Consider the following 24,210-nt stretch of genomic DNA (forward strand, 5'->3'; position numbering starts at 1 on the left):
CCAGGGCACCAACCAGGCATCCTAGGGGGCACTGCAGTGGACTTCAGAAATTGCTCCCAGGAACACAGCTCCCTTACCTTGTGTGCTGAGCCCCCCAAAACCCACCACTGTACACCACTATCAAAGCCCTTACGGGTGAAGGGGGATACCTAGATGTGGGTACAGTGGGTTTCTGGTGGGTTTTGGAGGGCTCACATTTACCACCACAAGTGTAACAGGTGGGGGGGGGGGGGGGGGGGGGGGATGGGCCTGGGTCCGCCTGCCTGAAGTGCACTGCACCCACTAAAACTGCTCCAGGGACCTGCATACTGCTGTGACAGACCTGAGTACGACGTTTGCGGCTAGCATAAAGGCTGGCACAAAAAATTTTTTAAGAGTATTTTTGAGGATGGGAGGGGGTTAGTGACCACTGGGGGAGTAAGGGGAGGTCATCCCCGATTCTTTCCGGTGGTCATCTGGTCAGTTCGGGCACATTTTTGTGGTTGGTCGTAAGAAAAACAGGACCAGGTAAAGTCATCTAAATGCACGTCAGGGACGCCCATGTGTTAGGCAAGCCCCAGTCCCGCCTCCGACACGCCCCCGTGAACTTTGGTCATCCCCGCAACAGAAAGCGGTTGGGGACGTCCAAAATCGACTTTCGATTATGCCAATTTGGGCGACCCTGTGAGGACGCCCATCTTCCGATTTGTGTCGAAAGATGGGCGTCCTTCTACTACTACTTATCATTTCTATAGCGCTACTAGACGTACGCAGCGCTGTACACTTGATGGTCATTCTTTTCATCTGAGGTGTAGGAACTGAAACGAGTGTCTAGCAACTTCAGTTGCAAGGTGGGGGGACTTCTAAAACCTCTGGTGATATCAAAAATCTCAGTTAAAAAAAAAAGAGAGGTTTTACCTTAAGAACCTGAAATGTACTTAATAGAATCTTCAAGTATGCAATTTGCCATATAGTAACAAAACGGGCCTAGGACCCGCCTTCAGATCCTCACCACATACCCGTCCCCAAACTGAACAGAAAAATAGCCATACTGGGTCAGACCATGCTTCATCTAACCCAGTATCCTGTTTCCAACAGTGACCAATCCTGGTCACAATTACCCGACAGAGTCCCAATCCCAGGGCAAGCAGTGGCTTCCCCCATGTCTATCTCGATAGCAGACATGTCCTCATTTACTCTATATTTTATCTTCAGCATGTGAGAGCTCTTGTGCAAATGCAGACAGCTACAGAGAGGTACCTGCCGTTGAACTCCATTTTACACCAGCTGTTCCCTGTGCTGAGGCTAAGAGAGAAACCCAGCTCTGAGCTATCACCCCACATCCTTATCACTGGCAAAGACTGCAAATCTGGTAGAGTGATATCAGGTTATTTTTTCTATAGTTATTTCATTATACAGTAGCAAAGACTATCAAAGTGTCTCTAAGTGCTCAGAATCAAGGAGGAGGAGAAGCAAGCTGGAACTAAGGAAGTCCAATTCACATTCCACTGTGGCTCCTTGTGATCTCACGCAAGTCACTTAACCCTCCACTGCCTCAGGTACAAAGCTAGAGTGTAAGCTCTCCAGGGTCAGGAAAACCTCTACCATACCTGAAGGCCAGGGGAACGTTCAGCAAAACTGAAAATAGTCCCACAATAAAATGAATGAAAACATGAAATGCTACAGTACTCACTGCATTTGAAAAACAGATGACACCCAGGAGCAAAAACCCTAGAATTGAAAAAGAAATCATCATTAGTCTCCAAATGTTGAATATACATCCTCAGTCTAGAAACCAATGGCAGCATAAACCTGAAATCTCTTATAAGGTCAGAAAATTCTTTTTTACCCTCTCACTTTCAATTTCAGTCCCTGCTTCCCCAAAATGACATGATGGCCTGCCACACACATTTTATCAGCTGTTATCTATCCCTTGCTTCTCCTCCAGCCTGTTCAACAATGAAATATCTGCCTGCTTAAGCCAAGTTTGAAAACTTCCAAAATGATTTAACCTGGTCAATCAACTGGTCAGTTTAGGTGTTCTAAGGACCCAGAACTCTGCTCAAGCTTCTTCATATTTACTGTGTAATAGGACCCTTAAAAGCCAGAAGCTGACTGCCCAGAACAGACCTACTTAACCCAAAGACCTGTCACATTCCACCTCTACCACACTCTGCTCAGACCGAGTATATGACCTCTCCAAGGCATGGACTTTGGCACAATTGAATTATCAAGGCACACTGACAAGTAGTAACCCAATTTTCTTACAAGCCTTTGCTTCCAAAAGTCACATGGCCAGCTGCCTTGGACCCAGCTCTTAGTCCTCCCCATAAACAGATTCCATCCTGGGATGGCCGGTTTCTTATATTCCACAAATCCTGGGTGTTTCAGTGTGAACACTGAGGGGCAGTGACCAGTGTGCTGTTTGACTTTGGTCAAGACATACTAAACCTTTTTTCCCCAATACAGACAAAGGCCTTGATGTAGAAAGTGATGCTATCAATCAGAGCAGCAGTTTACTCCTGATTTTCCTGCACTAATCTTACTCCCAATGTAAAACCACAGAGCTAAACAGTAGTCTAAATTTGAAATTACTCTCAAGGCAGCACAATATTTTAGTTGTCTAATATCAATAAGTACGTAAGTATATAAGTATTGCCATACTGGGACAGACCAAAGGTTCATCAAGCCCAACATCCTGTTTCTAACAGTGGCCAATCCAGGTTACAAGTACCTGAAAAGATCCCCCAAAAAGTACAATACAAATGCTGCTTATCCTAAAAATAAGCAGTGTATTTTCCCAAATTCCATTTGAATAATGGCTTATGGACTTTTCTTTTAGAAAGCTAGCCAAACCCTTTTTAAAACCTGTTAAGCTAATTGCTTTTACTACATTGCCTGGCAAAGAATTCTAGAGTTTAATTACACGCTGAGTGAAGAAATATTTTCTCAGAGTCATTTAAATTTACTACTTTGTAGCTTCATCGCATTACCCCTAGTCTTAATATTTTGGAAAAAGAGTAAACAAGTTATTCACGTCTACCCATTCCACTGCACTCATTTTATAGACCTCTATCATATCTCCCCTCAGCTGTCTTTTCTCCAAGCTGAAGAACCCTAGCACCTTTAGCCTTTCCTCATAGGGAAGTCGTCCCATCCCCTTTATCATTTTCGTCACTCTTCTCTGTACCTTTTCTAATTCCACTATATCTTCTTTGAGATGCGGTAACCAGAATTGCACACAATATTCAAGGTGCGGTCACACCATGGAACGATACAAAGGCAATATAACGTGTGATGAACTAGGGCCAATACCAGGCAGACTTGTATGGTCTGTCTCTCATATATGGCCATCTGGTTTAGGATTTTTATTTTTATTTATTTTATTGCATTTGTATTCCACATTTTCCCACCTATTTGCGGGCTCAGTGTGGCTTACAATACATTGTGAATAATGGAAATACAATTTGTTACAAATCAGTTATGGATTACATTGTGAGAAGTTAAGCGAAGACAAAGTCAAAGTATCGTTGGGGAATAGGACAAGGAAAAGAACAATGGAACAGTGGAAAGAGACAACGGGAAATTGATAGGGTAATAGAACATTAGCAAAAGAACATTCCGTATAACATTTTCTGTGAGTAAAGGTATAAATGAGATAAAATTACGGGGGATGGGTGTTCAGAAGAGAATGTATTGGTGTATTTCTGAAACAGTGAGTGTGGGTTTCATGTGTATTGATCCTTAATAAATGGGCTGGAAAGGGCTTGACAGCTACTTTAGTGGCTGGAACATGAGGACAGTACTGGACATATGGTCCGTTTCCTGCAAATGAGAATACAAATAGGCTGGAGTGGGCTTCGATGACAACTCCAGCAGTTTGAACATAAGGATAGGGCAGGGCAGACTTCTATGGTCTATGTCCCAGAAACTCCAAAGAAAGACCATAATCAAGTATATATATATACTTGATAAAAATCTGAATGGTCCAGTGTGGCCAATAGTCACATCTAGCACTGGCATTGCACCAGGGTCTCCACTCACTGCGGGCACTGCAAGTGTGCTTGCTCTCAGATCCAATTGGCACTTCAGCTTTCTGCAAAAATAAGTCTAAAGAACCAGCCAACAGCACAGACGGTCGGCAAGAGGCAGCCACAGCTGCCGACCTTCCTCTACGCTTCAGCATTCTAAGGAAATCAAGAAGAAAGAGCAGGGACTTCACTCACATCAGGTTTGTGCCGCCATCTTGGATCCCACAGACCAATCTATAGGTTTTATGTTAACTGTACCTACTGTCGTTGGTTCCTGGGAAGGAGGGAGGGGGGTTATGAGGGGGAGGGGAGAGAAACTTGTTTGGTAGATGTTGAATATACAACTGTTACAACCTTACAAAAAAAAAAGGAGGTGGGGGATAAAATTGTTAAAAGTCTTGATGGCAGGAGACATTGGAGTATGTTTTGTGCACATACTTTAATGCATTACTAGTTGTACAATCATTTTCTTAGATGTAATGTATTGATGCGTCATCAATAAAATTGTTGAAACTAAAAGTTAACTTATTTCAAAGATATTACACCCCCCCCCCCCCCCCTCAACGTCTACACACTTATAAATCTAAAATGTAAAACCACCATATCTTCAATTATTCTTTTGCCCTTCGTCATTCCTTCCTAGTTTATTCAGTATTTGATACCCCACCCATCAAGCAAACATTTGAGTGGTTTAGGGTATAAAACTAAGAATAGAGAGGAAGCAAAGCGACCTCAGTCTTCCATCCTTTTGTTTTAACTTCTCCCCTACCTAACAGCTTTCTATCTCCCATTCTCAATCCCTCCCTTCCTCCCTAGAGCCTTTTCATTTCCCTTTATGTTTACTTTTCCCTGGAATTACGCTTATCCCTCTTTCACCCAGACTCTAATACTCAACCACCCCCTCTCATCAGCCCCATCTCCTTCATTACTAACTTTCTCACCTGGCCCCAGGGGCAACCTGGATTTGAGATCATGTACAGAGACTCTTTGCGGGACCTTATTCACATAAACTAGCAGGGGCTGAAATGCAGGGCAGAAAAGCGGGGCTGTGTGAAAAACATAAGATCAGTTAATGGAAGGATCAGTCCTCCCCAGCTCCAGCCCCTTCCTATTGTCTTATCCATTCCTTCCCTCTTTCGCACCTCTGCTTAAGATTCACATCCCCTATCCAATCCCACTGGTTCCCATTGCCCCCTCACCCCTCCATCTCCCCATCCTTCAACTCATATCCCTAACATCCCCTCAGCTTTTCTCAAACCCCCCACTCCTTTAAGTATCTCTAGGCCCGTTTTTAAAATCACCTATTATCTTAACCCCAAAAAGTGGGGTGTCTCTTCCCTAACTTCCTCCTTCTGTGGCCAGCCCTTCTTCTCTTGTAGTTCCTAATTTCAGAACAAACTTGAACTGGGAGGTTTGTAGGGACAAAACAGGCCCTGCGTGAAGCACTACAGCGAAGCACTATTCCACACTAGGAACCTGACTTTACGCAGACTTAGGCCATGTCAGCTCTCATGCAGAGGTTTGGTCCTGTAATAGGCCTCAAGTACATTGCTGACACAAAGCTAAGTCAAGGTTAAGAGAGGCAAAACAATTGTTCACAACAACTTTTGTTTACTATGCTGCGTAAGAACAAATGGCTAGAAATGTAAGGAGGGGCGACAAAAATTCCTTCAGGTAAATTAGTGAAAGGAGGAAGACTAAAAAGGGAATTGTGAGACTGAAAGATGCTGCAAACTGCTATGTAGATAATGATGAAGAAAAAGCAAATTTGCTAAATAGATACTTTTGTTCTGTTGTCACAGAAGAAAATCCTGGAGAAGGACCACGATTGACTGGCAAAAGTACATATAAGAATGGAGTGGATATAGCACCGTTCACAAAGAGAGTGTGTATGAACAACTTGAAAATCTAAAGATGGACAAAGCCATGGGACCGGATGAGATCCACCCCAGGATACTGAGGGAGCTCAGAGAGGTTCTGGTGGGTCCTCAAAGATTTGTTTAATAAATCCTTGGAGACGGGAGAGGTTCCGTGGGATTGGAGAACAGCGGATGTGGTCCCTCTTCATAAAAGTGGTGATAGGGAAGAAGCTGGAAACTACAACCCGGTAAGCCTCACTTCGGTTACTGGAAAAGTAATGGAAGCGATGCTGAAGGAAAGGATAGTGAATTTCCTGGAAGCCAATAAGTTGCAAGATCTGAAACAACATGGCTTTACCTAAGGTAAATCATGCCAAACGAATTTCATTGAATTCTTTGACTGGGTGACCGGAGAATTGAAATCAGGAACGTGCTATAGATGTAATCTACTTAGATTTCAGCAAAGCTTTTGACATGGTTCCCCACAGGAGGCTCTTGAATAAACTTGACAGGCTGAAGATAGGACCCGATGTGATGAACTGGATTAGGAACTGGTTGACGGACAAACGCCAGAGGGTGGTGGTAAATGGAATTCACTTCGATGAGGGAAAGGTGAGTAGTGGAGTGCCTCAAGGATCGGTGCTGGGGCCAATTCTCTTCAATATATTTGTGAGTGACATTGCCGAAGGGTTAGAAAATAAAGTTTGCCTTTTTGCGGATGACACCAAGATTTGTAACAGAGTGGATACCCCGGAGGGAGTGGGAAACATTAAAAAAAGATCTGCAGAAGCTAGAAGAATGATCTAAGGTTTGGCAATTAAAATTCAATGCAAAGAAATGCAAAGTGATGCACTTAGGGAGTAGAAATCCACGGGAGACGTATGCATTAGGCAATGAGAGTCTGATATGTACAGACGAGGAGAGGGATCTTGAGGTGATAGTATTGGAGGATCTGAAGGCGACGAAACACTGTGACAAGGCGGTGGCCGTAGCCAGAAGGTTGCTAGGAGGAGTGGCCTAGTGGTTAAAGCACCGGTCTTGCAATCCAGAGGTGGCCAGTTCAAATCCCGCTGCTGCTCCTTGTGATCTTGGCCAAGTCACTTAACCCTCCATTGCCTCAGGTACAAACTTAGATTGTGAGCCCTCCTGGGACACAGAAATACCCAGAGTACCTGAATGTAACTCACCCTGAGCTACTACTGAAAAAGGTGTGAGCAAAATCCAAATAAATCAATAAATGTATAGAGAGAGGTGTGACCAGTAGAAGAAAGGAGGTGTTGATGCCCCTGTATAAGTCGTTGGTGAGGCCCCACCTAGAGTATTGTGTTCAGTTTTGGAGGCCGTACCTTGCGAAGGATGTTAAAAAAATGGAAGCGGTGCAAAGAAAAGCTACGAGAATGGTATAGGATTTGCGTTTGGAGAGACTTAACGACCTGAACATGTATACATAGTAAATTAAATGACGGCAGATAAAGACCTGTACAGTCCATCCAGTCTGCCCAACAAGATTAACTCATTTTGCATGGTATGTGATACTTTATATGTATAACCGAGTTTGATTTGTCCTTGCCTTTCTCAGGGCACAGACTGTAAAAGTCTGCCCAGTACTGTTATTGTACTACGTTCTGAAGCCAACATCGAAGCCCCTTAAAATTTACACTCCAGCCCATCCCTATCTATTCAGTCACGATCAGGGCGTAGACCGTAGAAGTCTGCCCAGCCCCCTTTTTGTTTCCAATTACCGGCGTCGCCACCCAATCACCGCTAAGATTCCATGGAACCATTCCTTCTAAACAGGATTCCTTTGTGTTTATCCCATGCATATTTGAATTCCATTACCGTTTTCATCTCCACCACCTCCCACGGGAGGGCATTCCACATATCCACCACCCTCTCTGTGAAAAAATACTTCCCAACATTAGTCCTGAGTCTGCCCCCCTTTCAACCTCAATTCATGACCTCTAGTTCAACCGCCTTCCCGTCTCCGGAAAAAGTTCGTTTGCGACCTTGGAGGAAAGGAGAAACAGGGGTGATATGATACAGACGTTCAAACATTTGAAATGTATTAATCCGCAAACGAACCTGTTCTGGAGACGGGAAGTACATAAGTAGTGCCATACTGGGAAAGACCAAAGGTCCATCTAGCCCAGCATCCTGTCACCGACAGTGGCCAATCCAGGTCAAGGGCACCTGGCACGCTCCCCAAACGTAAAAACATTCCAGACAAGTTATACCTAAAAATGCAGAATTTTTCCAAGTCCATTTAATAGCGGTCTATGGACTTGTCCTTTAGGAATCTATCTAACCCCTTTTTAAACTCCGTCAAGCTAACCGCCCGTACCACGTTCTCCGGCAACGAATTCCAGAGTCTAATTACACGTTGGGTGAAGAAAAATTTTCTCCGATTCGTTTTAAATTTACCACACTGTAGCTTCAACTCATGCCCTCTAGTCCAAGTATTTTTGGATAGCGTGAACAGTCGCTTCACATCCATCCGATCCATTCCACTCATTATTTTATACACTTCTATCATATCTCCCCTCAGCCGTCTCTTCTCCAAGCTGAAAAGCCCTAGCCTTCTCAGCCTCTCTTCATAGGAAAGTCGTCCCATCCCCACTATCATTTTCGTCGCCCTTCGCTGTACCTTTTCCAATTCTACTATATCTTTTTTGAGATACGGAGACCAGTACTGAACACAATACTCCAGGTGCGGTCGCACCATGGAGCGATACAACGGCATTATAACATCCGCACACCTGGACTCCATACCCTTCCTAATAACACCCAACATTCTATTCGCTTTCCTAGCCGCAGCAGCACACTGAGCAGAAGGTTTCAGCGTATCATCGACGACGACACCCAGATCCCTTTCTTGATCCGTAACTCCTAACGCGGAACCTTGCAAGACGTAGCTATAATTCGGGTTCCTCTTACCCACATGCATCACTTTGCACTTGTCAACATTGAACTTCATCTGCCACTTGCACGCCCATTCTCCCAGTCTCGCAAGGTTCACATTCCTCCTGCGACTTGACGACCCTGAATAATTTTGTGTCATCGGCGAATTTAATTACCTCACTAGTTATTCCCATCTCTAGGTCATTTATAAATACATTAAAAAGCAACGGACCCAGCACAGACCCCTGCGGGACCCCACTAACTACCCTCCTCCACTGAGAATACTGGCCACGCAATCCTACTCTCTGCTTCCTATCTTTCAACCAGTTCTTAATCCATAATAATACCCTACCTCCGATTCCATGACTCTGCAATTTCTTCAGGAGTCTTTCGTGCGGCACTTTGTCAAACGCCTTCTGAAAATCCAGATATACAATATCAACCGGCTCCCCATTGTCCACGTTTGCTTACCCCCTCAAAAAAATGCATTAGATTGGTGAGGCAAGACTTCCCTTCACTAAATCCGTGCTGACTTTGTCTCATCAGTCCATGTTTTTGTATATGCTCTGCAATTTTATTCTTAATAATAGCCTCCACCATCTTGCCCGGCACCGACGTCAGACTCACCGGTCTATAATTTCCCGGATCTCCTCTGGAACCCTTCTTAAAAATCGGAGTAACATTGGCTACCCTCCAGTCTTCCGGTACTACACTCGATTTTAGGGACAGATTGCATATTTCTAACAGTAGCTCCGCAAGTTCATTTTTTAGTTCTATTAATACTCTGGGATGAATACCATCAGGTCCCGGTGATTTACTACTCTTCAGCTTGCTGAACTGACCCATTACATCCTCCAAGGTTACAGAGAATTTGTTTAGTTTCTCCGACTCCCCCGCTTCAAATATTCTTTCCGGCACCGGTGTCCCCCCCAAATCCTCCTCGGTGAAGACCGAAGCAAAGAATTCATTTCATTTCTCCGCTACGGCTTTGTCCTCCTTGATCGCCCCTTTAACACCATTTTCGTCCAGCGGCCCAACCGACTCTTTGGCCGGTTTCCTGCTTTTAATGTATCTAAAAAAATTTTTACTATGTATTTTTGCTTCCAACGCTAATTTCTTCTCAAAGTCCTTTTTTGCCCTCCTTATCTCCGCTTTGCATTTGGCTTGGCATTCCTTATGATCTATCCTGTTACTTTCAGTTGGTTCTCTTCTCCACTTTCTGAAGGATTGTTTTTTGGCTCTAATGATTTCCTTTATCTTACTGTTTAGCCACGCCGGCTGACGTTTAGTCTTTTTTCCCTTTTTTCTAATACGTGGAATATATTTGTCCTGAACCTCCAGGATGGTGTTTTTAAACAGCATCCACGCCTGATGCAAGTTTTTTACTCTGCGAGTTGCTCCTTTCAGTCTTTTTTTCACCATTTTTCTCATTTTGTCGTAATCACCTTTTCTATAGTTAAACGCTAGCGTACTTGATTTCCTAGTTTCACTTCCTTCAATGCCAATATCAAAACCGATCATATTATGATCACTCTTATCAAGCGGCCCTCGTATCGTTACCCCCTGCACTAGATCATGAGCACCACTAAGGACTAAGTCTAGTATTTTTCCTTCTCTTGTCGGCTCCTGAACTAGCTGTTCCATGAAGCTGTCCTTGATTTCATCAAGAAATCTTATGTCCCTTGCGTGTACAGATGTTACATTAACCCAGTCTATATGCGGGTAATTGAAATCCCCCATTATTATTGTGTTGCCCAGTTTGTTTGCGTCCCTGATTTCCTTTAACATTTCCGCATCCGTCTGTTCGTCCTGGCCAGGCGGACGGTAGTACACTCCTATCACTATCCTTTTCCCCTTTGCACATGGAATTTCAATCCACAGTGATTCCAAGGAGTGTGTTGTTTCCTGCAGAACTTTCAATCTATTTGATTCAAGGCTCTTGTTAATATACAATGCTACCCCTCCACCAATCCGATTCACCCTATCACTACGATATAATTTGTACCCCGGTATGACAGTGTCCCACTGGTTATCCTCCTTCCACCAGGTCTCAGAGATGCCTATTATATCTAATTTTTCATTTAGTGCAATATATTCCAACTCCCCCATCTTATTTCTTAGGCTCCTGGCATTCGCATATAGACATTTCAAACTATGTTTGTTGTTCCTAAGTACATCAGGCGGTAGAACTAGAGGTCATGAAATGAGGTTGAAAGGGGGGGGGCAGACTCAAGAAAAATGTCAGGAAGTATTTTTTCATAGACAGAGTAGTGGATACTTGGAATGCCCTCCCGCGGAAGGTGGTGGAGATGAAAACGGTAACGGAATTCAAACATGCGTGGGATAAACATAAAGGAATCCTGTTCAGAAGGAATGGATCCTCAGAAGCTTAGCGGAGATTGGGTGGCAGCACCGGTGGTTGGGAGGCGGGGCTAGTACTGGGCAGATTTCCACGGCCTGTGCCTGAAAATGGCAGATACAATTCAAGTTCAGGTATACATATAAAGTAGCACATATGAGTTTATCTTGTTGGGCAGACTGGATGGACCGTACAGGTCTTTTTCTGCCGTCACCTACTAGGTTACTATGACCTTCATGGATAAGAAGGAAACATCTATGACAGCAAAAGTCCCCTTGGGCCCCAAAGACACAACACTGGAAAACCTCAGACTGTTATTGTAGTCAGCTTGGCACCAAAACCAGAGGAAAGGGTATAAAACCCCCTTCCATAAGCTAATAGCTAGCTGGCTGTTATCTTGTGCAATTCACGAGACAGCTGCTATCAGCTGGCTCCTAGCCAGCCACATGATGAAGGCACATTAAAAGATATGTGGCCCACCCTGCATGCATGCTCTTGCCCAGCTGGGAAGAGCTTATCTGCTGAACGACCATCCTGAGTTCCTGCTGCTGCCTTGCCTGATCGTGAGACTGGTGAAACCCACTTGCCTGCCTCTGTCTGCAGTCCTTGATTTTCTAAGGATCAAGTGCTCATAAGAACACTGGTTACCATCTGTCAGGTGGAACTAACTCCTTCTTAGTGTGCCTAGTGCTTGGTGCTCAGGGTGTCAGGTGTCCTATAAGGTTCATGACTAGATGTAGTGTGCGTTCTCTTTATTCCACTCCGACAGGTACTTAAACGCCTAGACTCTTGCCATTATCCTCTAATACTACTACTACTTATTTCTGTAGCGCTACTAGACGTACGCAGCACTGTACACCTGAATAAAAATAGCTTTTCTGTTTTTCTAATACTTAAGCCTTGTGTCCTTTCCTCTTAGTGTTTATAATTTGGACTGCGAGAGTGGGAAGTTGAGTTCTAACTCCCCTTTCACTTCTTACTCTTTGCCGGTCCTCTACTGAGGCCTGGTTATTGTGTTTAGTCCCCATAACTGCACCTCAGATTTCTACAAAGCAACACACAGCTGATCTGAGACTGCAAATTGCATGGCAGGGAGAACTGCAACAGAGGCAAGAAAGAGATGAAGCGCTAGTGAGACAACAGTTAAGACTGGCATTTCTGGTTGCATCTGGAATCTACCACATACGTACTCTGTCATTTTCCAGTTCATCGATTCCTGAGGAAGAGGAGGGTAATCTGCGGTATCTCGGATAAGGAGCACTGAAACATTAAAAAATAATACATTTATTACAATCGTATTTTCTTACTCCTGCTATACTTAATGATTCACATTTTCAGCAGCTCACTAAGCAGTCTGCTTATGGAAGAGTAACTGAGTGGGTGCTGGGCTGAAATGCTTTTCTAAATTCACCACATGGCTCGATGCGTGCTCTGTGTCATCCCAAACGTCAGTAGAACCTATTCTGAAGGGGTGACAGTGTTAAGATCTTCCTGCCTCTGTAACCTTGGGTTAACAGACAAAAGTGCTCCCATTTTTGCAAAACGGGTCAAAAGAAAAGAAACCAGATTCTTGCAGGGGATGCCCCATTCACAGTAAGTGCATGCAACAGCCATCCATGGTCAGTCTCGGTGAGACACTGCAGCTATCCTGGGAGATGATCTGTTCCATGCCAAGACTGTGTCCAGGAGGAGAATACAGACTGCCAGTGACAAGCATATGCAGAATATCTGTCACTCACTGTGCAACAAGAGAACACAGCCCCTATCACATAAACAAGCAGAAGTAGCACATGACACTCAAGATCTGTATAGAAGAGGAATGTTATCTGCCAGCCCCACTCCCCTCCAAACAAAAATAGCAGTTGAATGTAGTTGAATATGCACTGGCAAGAAAAACTTGGTGTTTTGTTTTTCCATAACCTTGAAGTGTTTTTTCTTTTTTTCAGTTAGTTTCACACATTTGTTTTAATAGAGAATTTTTAGTGCACATTAAATTGATTTAATGTGTACTAACTGATGAATTAAGACACATTAAGGGTCCTTTTACAAAGGGCTTACTGCACACCATTTCCAGTGCTACAAAGACCCCTGAAGATACATGCCGTCATGGTGAAAGCTATTGGGGCTTTACTTGCTTCTGTCTCTGGAAAACCTTTTGGCCTTTGGGGAAGCTGTCTGACTTTTTTGGACATTAAGAGTTTTGACAAAACCAGAATCCAACCCTCTCTACTGAAAGATCACATTTAAAAGGAGAATGCTGGGCAGAAAACAACCAGTCAATGATCGTCATCTCACCTATCAGCGTCAGACACCAGAGCAAGGCGACCATAGTCCCAGAATCGTTTCCTGATGATTGAGAATATCAATATTAAGAACTGGAGAGAGAGAGAGAGAGGGAGAAAAAAAGAAAATTATCCTTCACATTCTCATTCTTTTTCTCCTGAACCTGTCTTGGACAAACTTTTTCCCACTACTATGGGACAGTCACCCTGATCACAGAGTCTACTGTTTCTGCCCCAGCCACTAAATGTAGCAGTGAAAATGATAATGGGTAGGAAAAAAAATGGTTAGAGTAACCCCTCTGTTGCTAGTGTTGCACCTATTTCCAGTGAAAGTCCAAATTCAATTTAAATTGTTCTCATTGGTCTTTAAAGTCATATATGAAATGGCCCAGTTTATCCAAGTACTTCCATTTCATTGTATAAACCTTATCAGGAATCAAGACCTATTAATGAGATTAGATTTACAAGTTCTTGGGGCGAAAGATCTTGGACTATGTGATAAACGTGGGAAAACAACTGTAAAACATGGGCCAAATTGGTGGAATGGACTAGCTTCTTCAATAAGAGAATTCTCTGTATAAGTTGTTTAGAAAGGAATTTTAAAATTCTATTATAAATTGATTCTTTTCACTACTACTACTACTACTTAACATTTCTAAAGCGCTACTAGGGTTACGCAGCGCTGTACAATTTAACTTAGAAGGACAGTCCCTGCTCAAGGAGCTTACAATCTAAAGGACAAGTGAACAGTCAGTATAATGATCATTGCCCAGATCTCATGACTAATCGGAATTTAAATTCCTATAGAATAGATTAAAAAGAATCTCCTTAGGCACAGAAATTATGATGCATGCAAAGACTAGTACTGTAATATATTGTATTAATATGGTATTGTCTTGCATTAACAAAGCTCTTTTATTATGTTGTAATCTGCCCTGACCTATTTTTATGGTTAAGTGGGCTATAAATTCCTGTATTAGATTAAATGAAGATCTTACAGTGCTAGGTGAATACAGCATAAGTCTGGATAGGACACCCTGTCCTTTTACATGCTTTCCTCCAACTGTTTCCAATACATTATTCAGATCTTGCTAAAGCTCTCGGGACACCACAGATGAGTCTGATAAGGAAAAAGCCCTGCAGAAATATTACAAAAGGTACAGTATTACATTATCCACATTTATTAGAGGCCATAGCAGGGACTGCTCAGCTTAATTCTTAAAAACAAAAAAACTCCAGGAATATAATAATCCTAAAAAACAGATGTACAACAGAAAGTGCTAATTTCCAGAACAGATCACAACTAGATAGAAGGGTGTGTAGAATAGGAGTCATACTAGAGAGGTCATTTTGAGAGACCTTTTTAGCCTCACTTTCTTTGATGATGGGACCTGAAACAGAATCGCACTCATTGAATGAAGCCGCCCGTCAGTGAACAGTTGTCAAATAATATGGCAGCACTTCATGAAGAAATGTAAATGCAAACATCAGCGTATTAATTTTACAAATGACAATCTACAGGGAGCTGATGGAAAGACAGTACAAAGGGAAGAAGTCAATAATAGCCTGAAATGTCAAGTAAACAGATGGGATGCCAGATGCTAAATATGCATTAAGTAGGTCAGTCAATACTGAATTACATTGTCTGATCCATTGCTAATAAGGAGCCAAATCCCTACTCTCCAGCTGGCCAATTCTCAAAACTTGGGCGCTGTTCCATACCACTGGAACAGCACAGAAAAGAGAAAAGAAAACATGCAAATTATATGTGCACTGCTAGCGTTGAGCATTGGGAAGTTAAGGAATGTGCCTGGCGCACGAGCACAAGAGTTTCGCAGTAAGCGCAGTTCGTGTGCATGTCTGGCGAGGAGAGCTGCCTATTTTGCATGTGTTTGGAAGTGAGCAACAGCAGCAGCGCATGTTACTATGCAAAAGATAAATTTCTTCTCCAGAGTAATTTCTCCAGCAAATCTTCCAGCACTGCACAGAAGGACAGAGCTTTTTACTGCCTGTTGTCTCCAGTCTCGGGTGGCATAGCTCAAGCAGATAAGACACCTCAACCCCCTCTGCCCTCTCTCATTCCAGACTGGCAGATTTTAAGCCATAAAGCATCAGAAATTCTCTCTTCAACCCCTTCAGCACCACTTTTAAGCTTGGAACAACCTTCCTGAACCCTTACGCCAAGCCCCCTCCCTGTCCGTCTTCAAGTCTTTGCTTAAAGCCCACCTCTTCAATGCTGCGTTCGGCACCTAACCCTTACCGTTCAGTGAATCCAGACTGCCCCATTGTTCAGTGAATCCAGACTGCCCCAATTTGACTGCCCCTATCGGACCGACCGTTCACTTGTCTATTAGATTGTAAGCTCTTTGAGCAGGGACTGTCTCTCTTTGTTAAATTGTACAGCGCTGCGTAACCCTAGTAGCGCTCTAGAAATGTTAAGTAGTAGTAGTAGTTTCCAGTGTTAAGGCAGGCTCTGTTTTGTGCACTGTTCTCTAAGTATTGGAGGGAACAGCTAAAAACCTCATTAATATCAATTCACCTACACTTGCATAATGTTTTATGTATTAGGATTGTCACTGACATTTACCACGCAGTAACTGCTCAGAACCTTTATTTAGGATCTGTTACTGCAGTGGACAAACCACAGGACCCCTGAAGCATAGTCCTGTGTCGGGTCTTCTTATACAAGGTGCTTTGCTAATTAAGATTTGGTCATCCATTTTTGGCTGCTGGAGATTCTTTGGTTCACCCCTACTCTTTGCTTGCTGTTGTCCACATAGGGTTTTTTTTTTTTTCCTGTTTTTCTCTTTACCAAATTTAATGCCCTATCTGGTGCTGACACTGGCACCAACCTGGAACTTGTGTCATACAGCAGTGATCCAGGAAAGCTCATATCCATAACGTAAAAGAAAACTCATGTAGTGTCATGCTGAGAGCCCCATGGTGACCCTGATTCTTGCATAGGTTCCCTTAGTAAAACAAAGCTTGTAATTGAGGAGCAGAACCTCAGAAGAACCTCAAGTGCATGCCTGGAATTTTTTTTCCTATTGCTGCCATGTCATGGAAGAGAAGGCAGGGCCAGCTTAACTATTATGCAGCCTAGACAGTCGCCTAGGGTGGCAGCAAGGAACAGCTACAATCAAAGCAAACAATAGATCCTGACAGCCAGAAATTCAAAGAACTATCAGTAGGTACTGTTACCTGCAGGGAGGGTGAAATGGATGCCAACATTGGAAATCCAGTCTACGGATATCAGGATGACGGGTCATTTTTACCAACGAACTGGCAGAAATATCCACTGAGCATGATCTAGCAACCTACGTCATCCCACCCCTGAAACAAAGGTTAAACTAAGTTCAAGGTGTTCAAGGATAGCGGGATGATGAAGCCCACACACGAAAGCTTCTCCAGCTTAGCTTCTGAGTCACTTCACTGTGTACATATGCCACTTGCTGCCTATTGCTTTCATGTGGAATCGCTATCAATCAATTAATTTAGCTTGAGTAGAAAACTCCTCCTTGGGGAGGTTGGCAGGAATGTGAGGAGGAAATATTTTTTCACTCAATGAATAGTTACGTTCTGGAACTTATTCCCAGAGGACATGGTTACAGTGGTTAGCATATCTGGGTTTAAAAAAAGGTTTGGACAAGTTCCTGGAGGAAAAGTACATAGTCTGTTATTGAGACAGACATGGGGGAAGTCACTGCTTGTCCCTGGGATTGGTAGCATGGAATGTTGCTGCTATTTAGGATTCTGCCAAGTACTTGTGACCTGGACTGGTCACTGTTGGAAGCAGAATACTGGGTTAGATGGCCCATTGGTCTCACCCAGTATGGCTATTCTTATATTCTTAAGTATCCTGCTATCCTTTGAGAACACCTGGACCAGCACGGTATTCCCTAGTTCAGGCTGCCTTCAAAGAAGAAAAGGGGAACAATAAGTCACAGCAACAGTCAGATACCAACATAATTTTAGAGGCAACTAGACTGTTCTCTCTACTTTTTCCCTTTTAAGGAACAGAAAATAAATGGGCTGGGGGAAGATTTTTCTAATCCCCAAAGACATTCTGGAAGACTGATTCGTCTTTTTCTAAGTAGTATTGGGTTCTGAATGTTTGCACAGATATCAATGTCACAGCTCTGCAAATTTTCTCCGTGGGATTATTTCAAGTTGACTACTGATGCTATCAAAGATCTGACACTGGAAGCAATAAGATAACCTTCATCAAACCTGCTAGCCAAATAGTGTATGTTTGTTGATGGCTACTGTCTTTATTTTATATTTCTCTAGGTTTAATTGCAAGTGTATATTTATGGTACCATACAAATGACCTAACTGAGTCAGCAAGCTATTTATTTGCTTTTATGCATACCTTCCCTGGGGAGTTCTCATCAACTGCAGGGATGAGCGATCCCCAGAGGATGTTCATTTTATGTTTTTTTATATATATACCTTCACTGACTTATTTATGCCATTTTACGCTATACGGGATCCCTTTTAAATAAAAGCTGTGTATTGCTCATTGTTAACATGTTTTCTGCTTTAACTGTTGCGCAGTTTAAATTGATGTGACATTCACTTCTTTAGTTTTTTCCCATGATTATAAAGCCTTCATTTTTAAAATCTCTTTATGGTGTGTGTGATATCTGAAAGCTTTTCATTATTTCCTTGTCTAAGAAAGAAGAAATATTTAATAACCATTATCCGTTCTATGGAATAAATGTGAGAAATATTCCCTTGAACTGGCCATTTGGGGGAACATTTTGCGCTGATCATAGATTTTGTAGTATTCTTGAACGGAGAATTGGTGAAGCTTTCAGACATAAATAGGGAAAATTATGCACTCCACTTTCTGATTCCTTTCTATTTAACATAGGTTATCATAATAACCCCTGGAATGCCAACTATTGCGATTTTTATCTCTCTGTCTTTCACTGCGAGTGATTGTGAGAAAACTGGTGTAGATTATTTGTGTGCAGCGGTCCTGGAATTTATGCTTTGTGTATTTGACTAAAACCTTGCTTCAACTAACTCTTGCCACGTGGTGGTTTTGTCTTGAAGCGCTATGCTTCTTCCTACTTCTTTGACTGATTGAAAAGGGTTACTTAAACTCTATGTGAAGGTCAATCAAGGGTGGCTGCACTTTTGAAAGTTTTTTTCTTCAATTTATCTTTTTCAAGGAACCTTTTTCTTGCATTGCCATCTGAATATGCCTTGCTACAATTCAGATGTATAATATTTTGTTTTATTTTTATTTTGTTTTTTTTTTTGTAAGCCTATTTTTACCTTACACCCTTCAGGGTGGTTTTCTAAAATTTTTTTTTTTTTGAGATCTGTGTTTTCTAGGTACGCGTAGTCGTGGTCGTGAACAGACGGCTGCGTAATAGCCGCATTGCCCGAACTTCAGCTCGGGGCAGATTCCGTGGTGGTTGTGAACACTGACGGGCATAATGGCCATATTGCTGGAAGCGATAACACTGGACATAGGCATAGCGATCAGGACTAGGGCCCGTGCCTTATGACTATTTTTGTTCACCATATTCCTGCCCCTCCATACATCAATAACTCGAACAATCAATTTTTATTGTTAGTTTTTTTTGTACCCTTTTCTTTTGTTCCATAAACTTTACCATTGTTATAGGATCATCTCTTCGTAATAATTACCAATCTGTCTTGCACATTATGCAAGCCAGAAGTGGGGATATATTATGCAAATCCCAATTCCTAGTATTAAGAGGGTTGAAGTTGAAGCTCTGACCCCTACCAATCAGGAGATATAATTTCATATATACTAGTGCTATTTATGTAAATTGGCTTTTCATTATTGAACCCTTATGGTTTCCCTTTTGCTTTTGCACTTAATTAGCACTGTTTTTTCCATGTTTACATTGTCTTTCACGTCTCTTGACATCTATATATATTATTTTTGCTTATTCAATTCACACTGATTATGCCCACCAAGATATAGCAATGTATCATTCAGGCATTTTGCTTATTCCTTTGCCAGCCTCTGACTCTTGATGGACTTGATGGTATATGCCTAGAATAAAGACATGGAAAGATCCAAGTTTGTACACCACAAGTACGTCTTCAAGATCTATCCAGGCCCAAATGATGTTAGATCCCCCAAGGTTGTGGCAATAATCTTTGCACCTTGCAAACTACTGGACCACAAGTCTTGGGTCCATGTGAAAGATATACAGGTTTACTCAGCCGCAGAACCAGATGTTACCAGCCTAACCATCTCAAGACTGGCCACTTCCTTCAGCAGGCCAGCCTGAAAACCCAGCCCTGTTAGATCTTCCAGATCTCCGTCCAGATTCTTCAGCGCTTCCACCGCCTCAACCATGATCGATGAAAGAGAATTCAGAACTGATACTTAATTTGAGATTTACTGTTGCTGTTTATGGACATTATAGATTCATATTTTGTTTTATTTTCAGTTTAGTAGTAATCTTGTCTATATATTGAAAAGGTTTTATTTTTATTTCCTTTATTGTTCTTATTGTTTTTCTAAGAGTTTCCCCGTTACTTCTATTTATGTAATTTGAATTGAAGTTGATATTGCTCAGATACAAGGGTAACATCAAACCCTAATACTGGCTATGATATCATAATGTAGGTGTAAACTCTGTTAGTATCAACCAGTTATGCATTTGTTTAACTTTGGTGTAGGCTTACTTAAGTTGCATGTCTTTCTGTAGGTTTGACTAAGCTCCAAGTGGGGTAAAGGATATATGAAATGCTTCCCATACCTCCAGGTCATTATGCATATGTCAAGATCCATGCATGACCTTTGTTAATATGAATTTTCCTAGGATTGACCCTTTTTGCTGTATTAGGTAACCTCATACTTGCTATCCACTTTTTAGTGCTCATGATTGGATGCCAATGATGAGTAATAGTAAGGTCCAGGAATTCCGACCTGTTTAAGGATTCTGAATACCTACAACCTAAAACAGCCTGCAATCAGAGTACTAACCGTATTCACTTAATGATGAAACTTGTACCTTGGCAAATAAACTCCTCATTCCAAATTATGATTTGTGGGCTATTTGTTGAGCCCATAACAATGCTTAATCAAAACCACTATTCCTTCCCAAGATCACTGAGATAGGTACCTTAGATTATCTCCCCATGCACTATGCAGCAGATACAATAGAAGCCATAGAAAGACCTGAAAGTGTTTATTAGTATGATCCACCTGAAATTGCTATTACCCGCATACCTATACTTCATGGGATTTTGTAGATGAACTCATGGATTTGTCCCATTCATAAAACCTTTCTCACTACAGGTTTGAGTAAGTCTCAAGAGAGATGACATCAGGATTGAGGCCCAAGGGGTTGGGTAATATAAAGGGAATTCCATATGCCCAAAAATATATCACCTAAGAATGAAGTTTCCTGTCTTGCATAATATCTGCTAGCAATCCATAAGAGCAAAACTCGTCCTTTCGTTTGATAGTTTGGCACCTTCTGGAATAGATTGTGACAAACTAGTTTTGTGTCACCCCTCCCCAGAGGGGGTGACAAGTGAGGAATGTATAATTATAGTACAGCAAGAGGCCCTCACTGGATGCCCACCGGAAGGGTGGAAGGCCAGATTTTAGGACTCAGGCTGTAAAAATACCAGCTAGGTTTAAAAATCTATGACTGACTGAGCAAGGACTTGCTTTTCCTGCAAGTTAATATGTGTCCCAGCTTGGGATCCATCCACTGGAATGGTGGTGGGCCAGGCTGCACGGCTCTAACCAGCTGAAAAGCACTAACTAGGCCTGATAAGCAGCTGATGGCCTTATGGCAGAGAGCCAGCAAGAGCAGGACTGCTTGGTGAGTCTTATTGAAACCAGGTACAACTTTCAAATTGAGTGCAACACATAGGATGTAGAAATTAGAGACAAAAATGGTGAAGAGTTTGGTTTGTAAGATAGAGAATGTTTTTAATAAGTTGGCACCCCGATCACAAGATGATATGAAATTGGTATATCCATATTTAGATATCTTCATAAAAAAAAAAGTTGTTGACAAAAAAGGAAATTGCACAATAACTTGCAATAGCTAAAACGGAAAGATGGGCACCTGACCGGTTGTAAAGTATGATTCAGAGGTTGTGCAATATTAAGAAAAAAAAGTGTCTTGCCATAGACTTGTATTGAGACCAGCTCCTATAAAAGAGATGAGAATTAGACAGATAGTTGGAACTTTCCCCAACGCTTCTCCGACGGCAGAGCTCTGTGCAATTGAACCTAGAATCTGTCTGATGAATGTACCAAGTTGAAGACTTAATTTTGGTAAGAATAAAAAAAAACCTTATTTCTGTAAACTATTTCTGTCTTTATTTCTATTCATTCTCTACCTGTCATTTGTTCTACAAAGTAATCCACACACAAGTGACACTCACTCCCTGAACTAATTTGGGTTGGTTTTCAATAGAATATATGTGGGAACATAAATGGCCAAAGATTCACTTAAATCCAGATAGACAGAAAGCTGTGGTCATGGGAATTAGATTTGAACTGAGCCTTCTGATGCCTCCCCAACAGCAATACCCTTGGGAAGGGGTCTCACAGGAATTCAGGGAGGCGGTTAAAAAGATCTTAGAAGAACAAACCCTCTGTACACTTCCGTGGGAAAGGGTCTCCCCGGGGCGTAGAGAGGGGCATTAAAATACTACCCTAACCGAAACAAAAGCTTAGGTGGACGTAAAGGCTTTAGTCCGTTTCAAAGAGAAGAGAAAACCAAAGTTCTCTTGCAATCCAATGTTTGAAGAGTGCTTTCACTTTGTGGGCGTGAGGCCTAGGGAAAAAGAAAAAAGTGTTGGCAGGATGAGAGACTGGTCAAAATGGAAATCTGATACCATCTTAGGAAGACACTTGGGATGAGTGCACAGAACGACCCCATTAAATAAACTGTAATACAAGCCAGATCAGTTACTAGAGCTTGGAGTTCAATTACTGTTGAAACCACAGCCATCAACACCACCACCTACCAGGTCAAGTATTTCTTATCGAGCAACTCAAAAGGACATTTCATCAGCAGAGTTAATACTATGTTGAGGTAGGCATGATAGAAGACGTCGACAGAAGCAAGCTCTCCATGAATCAAACCATCAAAGGCTGTCCAGAGATGTGTTTTCCCTTCTACACATGAGAAATGCTTTTGCCCAAATTGTGTATGACAGGGCTCTAATGTATTCCCAATAGTAGTAATAGGTTTAGTTGGGACTTGTGGACCGACTTCACGGGGGGGGGGGGGGGGGAAAGAGGAGGAGGAGGAAGGGGGTGCCTCAGGGGAGCATGCTAATATTCAGCAGGGTCCCCAATAGCAGCGCTTCTCATTGGCTCCCTGGCAGACAGCCAATCAGGAGAGCCCACCAAACAGTCAAAGGAAGGGACTGAAAGGAGAGGAAGGGAAAGAGACGGAGAAGGTAACTGTGGCCCCATGAAAGGAGAGGAAAAGATAAGATACCAGGGATCGATTAATTTTATTTAGTCGCTATTTTAAAAATATCACATTAGTTACAGCGCTGCTTGCGGTTAACATGAAGCCATAAACAAGCAAAAACAACAACAAAAATCATATTTATTTATTCATCACATAGCCATCACTGGTCAAATTAGTCCAGGGAGGAATCAAAGGCCATCCTGAAAAAAATGGGCTTTGAGGTATGTTTTGAATCTGAGGAAAGAAAGTAGAATGACCTTCCCCCTTCTCTTCAGTCTGAAAAGTTTGGGGGCCAGAAAGAAGACCACCTAGTAGATTCGTAGTGTGCAAACTGGGGAGACTGGTGGCCATCTAGGAAATGGGCTGGGGTGTAGGGGATGATGACAGAAGAGAGAAATGAGGGGCTACCAGAGTGGAAGACCTTGTGGGTAAGGACAAGAATCTTAAACCAGGACCTAAATGAGATAATTAGTGTAACTAAAGGAACAAAGGAGTGACAAAGTCATATCTTTTGGCATGCAAGAGTAAACAGGCGGCCGAGTTCTGAAGGCAGCGTTGCTGAATCTGGGTGACATCAGTGTAAAAAAGGATTGCCGTAGTCTAGACAGGAAACAATGAAGGCATGGAGTAGGGTATGCATAGAGGCAAAGTCTAAGAGTTTGTGAATTGAGCAGAGATGACGTAACCAAAAGAAACCTAATTTAACCACATGGGAGACCCGGTGTTCAAATGAAAGACGAGAGAGTCAAAAATAACTCCCAAATAGCAGAAGGTGGCAACAATGTCACAGAATGGTTAAAGAACAGGGGGATAAGGGAGTGGGGTGCAAGCCCATAATCCAGCAAGCAGTGGTCTTTGCAGCATTAAGAACAAGTCTGTGGACAAGAAGCCAGTCAGAGAGTGCATGTAGCGGACCAAGATTGGGGACAGGGAAAGTAGTGGGAAAGAAAAGTAGTGGGAAAGAAAAGCAGAATGCCATCTGCATAAAGAAGTGAATGTTGAAATCTTGCAGAAGAGTTGCTAGTAGACTTAGGAAGATGTTGAACAGAAGAGGAAAGAGGACAGAGCCTTGACGGACCCCACATTTAAGGGGAAGTCAGCAGATGTGGAAACACAGGTGGAGACTGAGAAAGATCAGCTCGAAAGGTAGGAGGTGAACCAGGAAAGGACAGTATCATAAGGCCGATGGCCTCTAGGCAAGATAGAAGGAAAGAGTGGTTGACCAGGTCAAAGGCCACAGAGATGTTGAGGGACAACAGAAGAGCAAAATTTCCCCTAAGATGGTGTGAAGTTCACTAAGTAGGAAGTGATGGTTTTTTCTGTGCTGTGGTTGGAACGACAATCAGTTTGTCTGGG

At 42.5% G+C, this 24,210-nt stretch overlaps 1 protein-coding gene across 1 annotated transcript in view; it reads right to left on the minus strand.

The window, feature by feature from the left end:
- Positions 1-24,210, minus strand: part of TMEM63A (transmembrane protein 63A) — a 184,228-nt gene that overhangs the window by 122,854 nt on the left and 37,164 nt on the right. The window contains exons 3-5 of the mRNA XM_030195716.1: positions 13,422-13,501; positions 12,317-12,386; positions 1,673-1,710 (exon numbers count right to left, since the gene is read on the minus strand). Of these exons, the coding sequence (XP_030051576.1) occupies positions 1,673-1,710; positions 12,317-12,386; positions 13,422-13,501 (188 nt within the window). The remainder of the gene's footprint in view (positions 1-1,672; positions 1,711-12,316; positions 12,387-13,421; positions 13,502-24,210) is intronic.

The sequence above is a fragment of the Microcaecilia unicolor genome, chromosome 3, assembly GCF_901765095.1.
Source record: "Microcaecilia unicolor chromosome 3, aMicUni1.1, whole genome shotgun sequence".
NCBI classification, from domain to species: domain Eukaryota; kingdom Metazoa; phylum Chordata; class Amphibia; order Gymnophiona; family Siphonopidae; genus Microcaecilia; species Microcaecilia unicolor.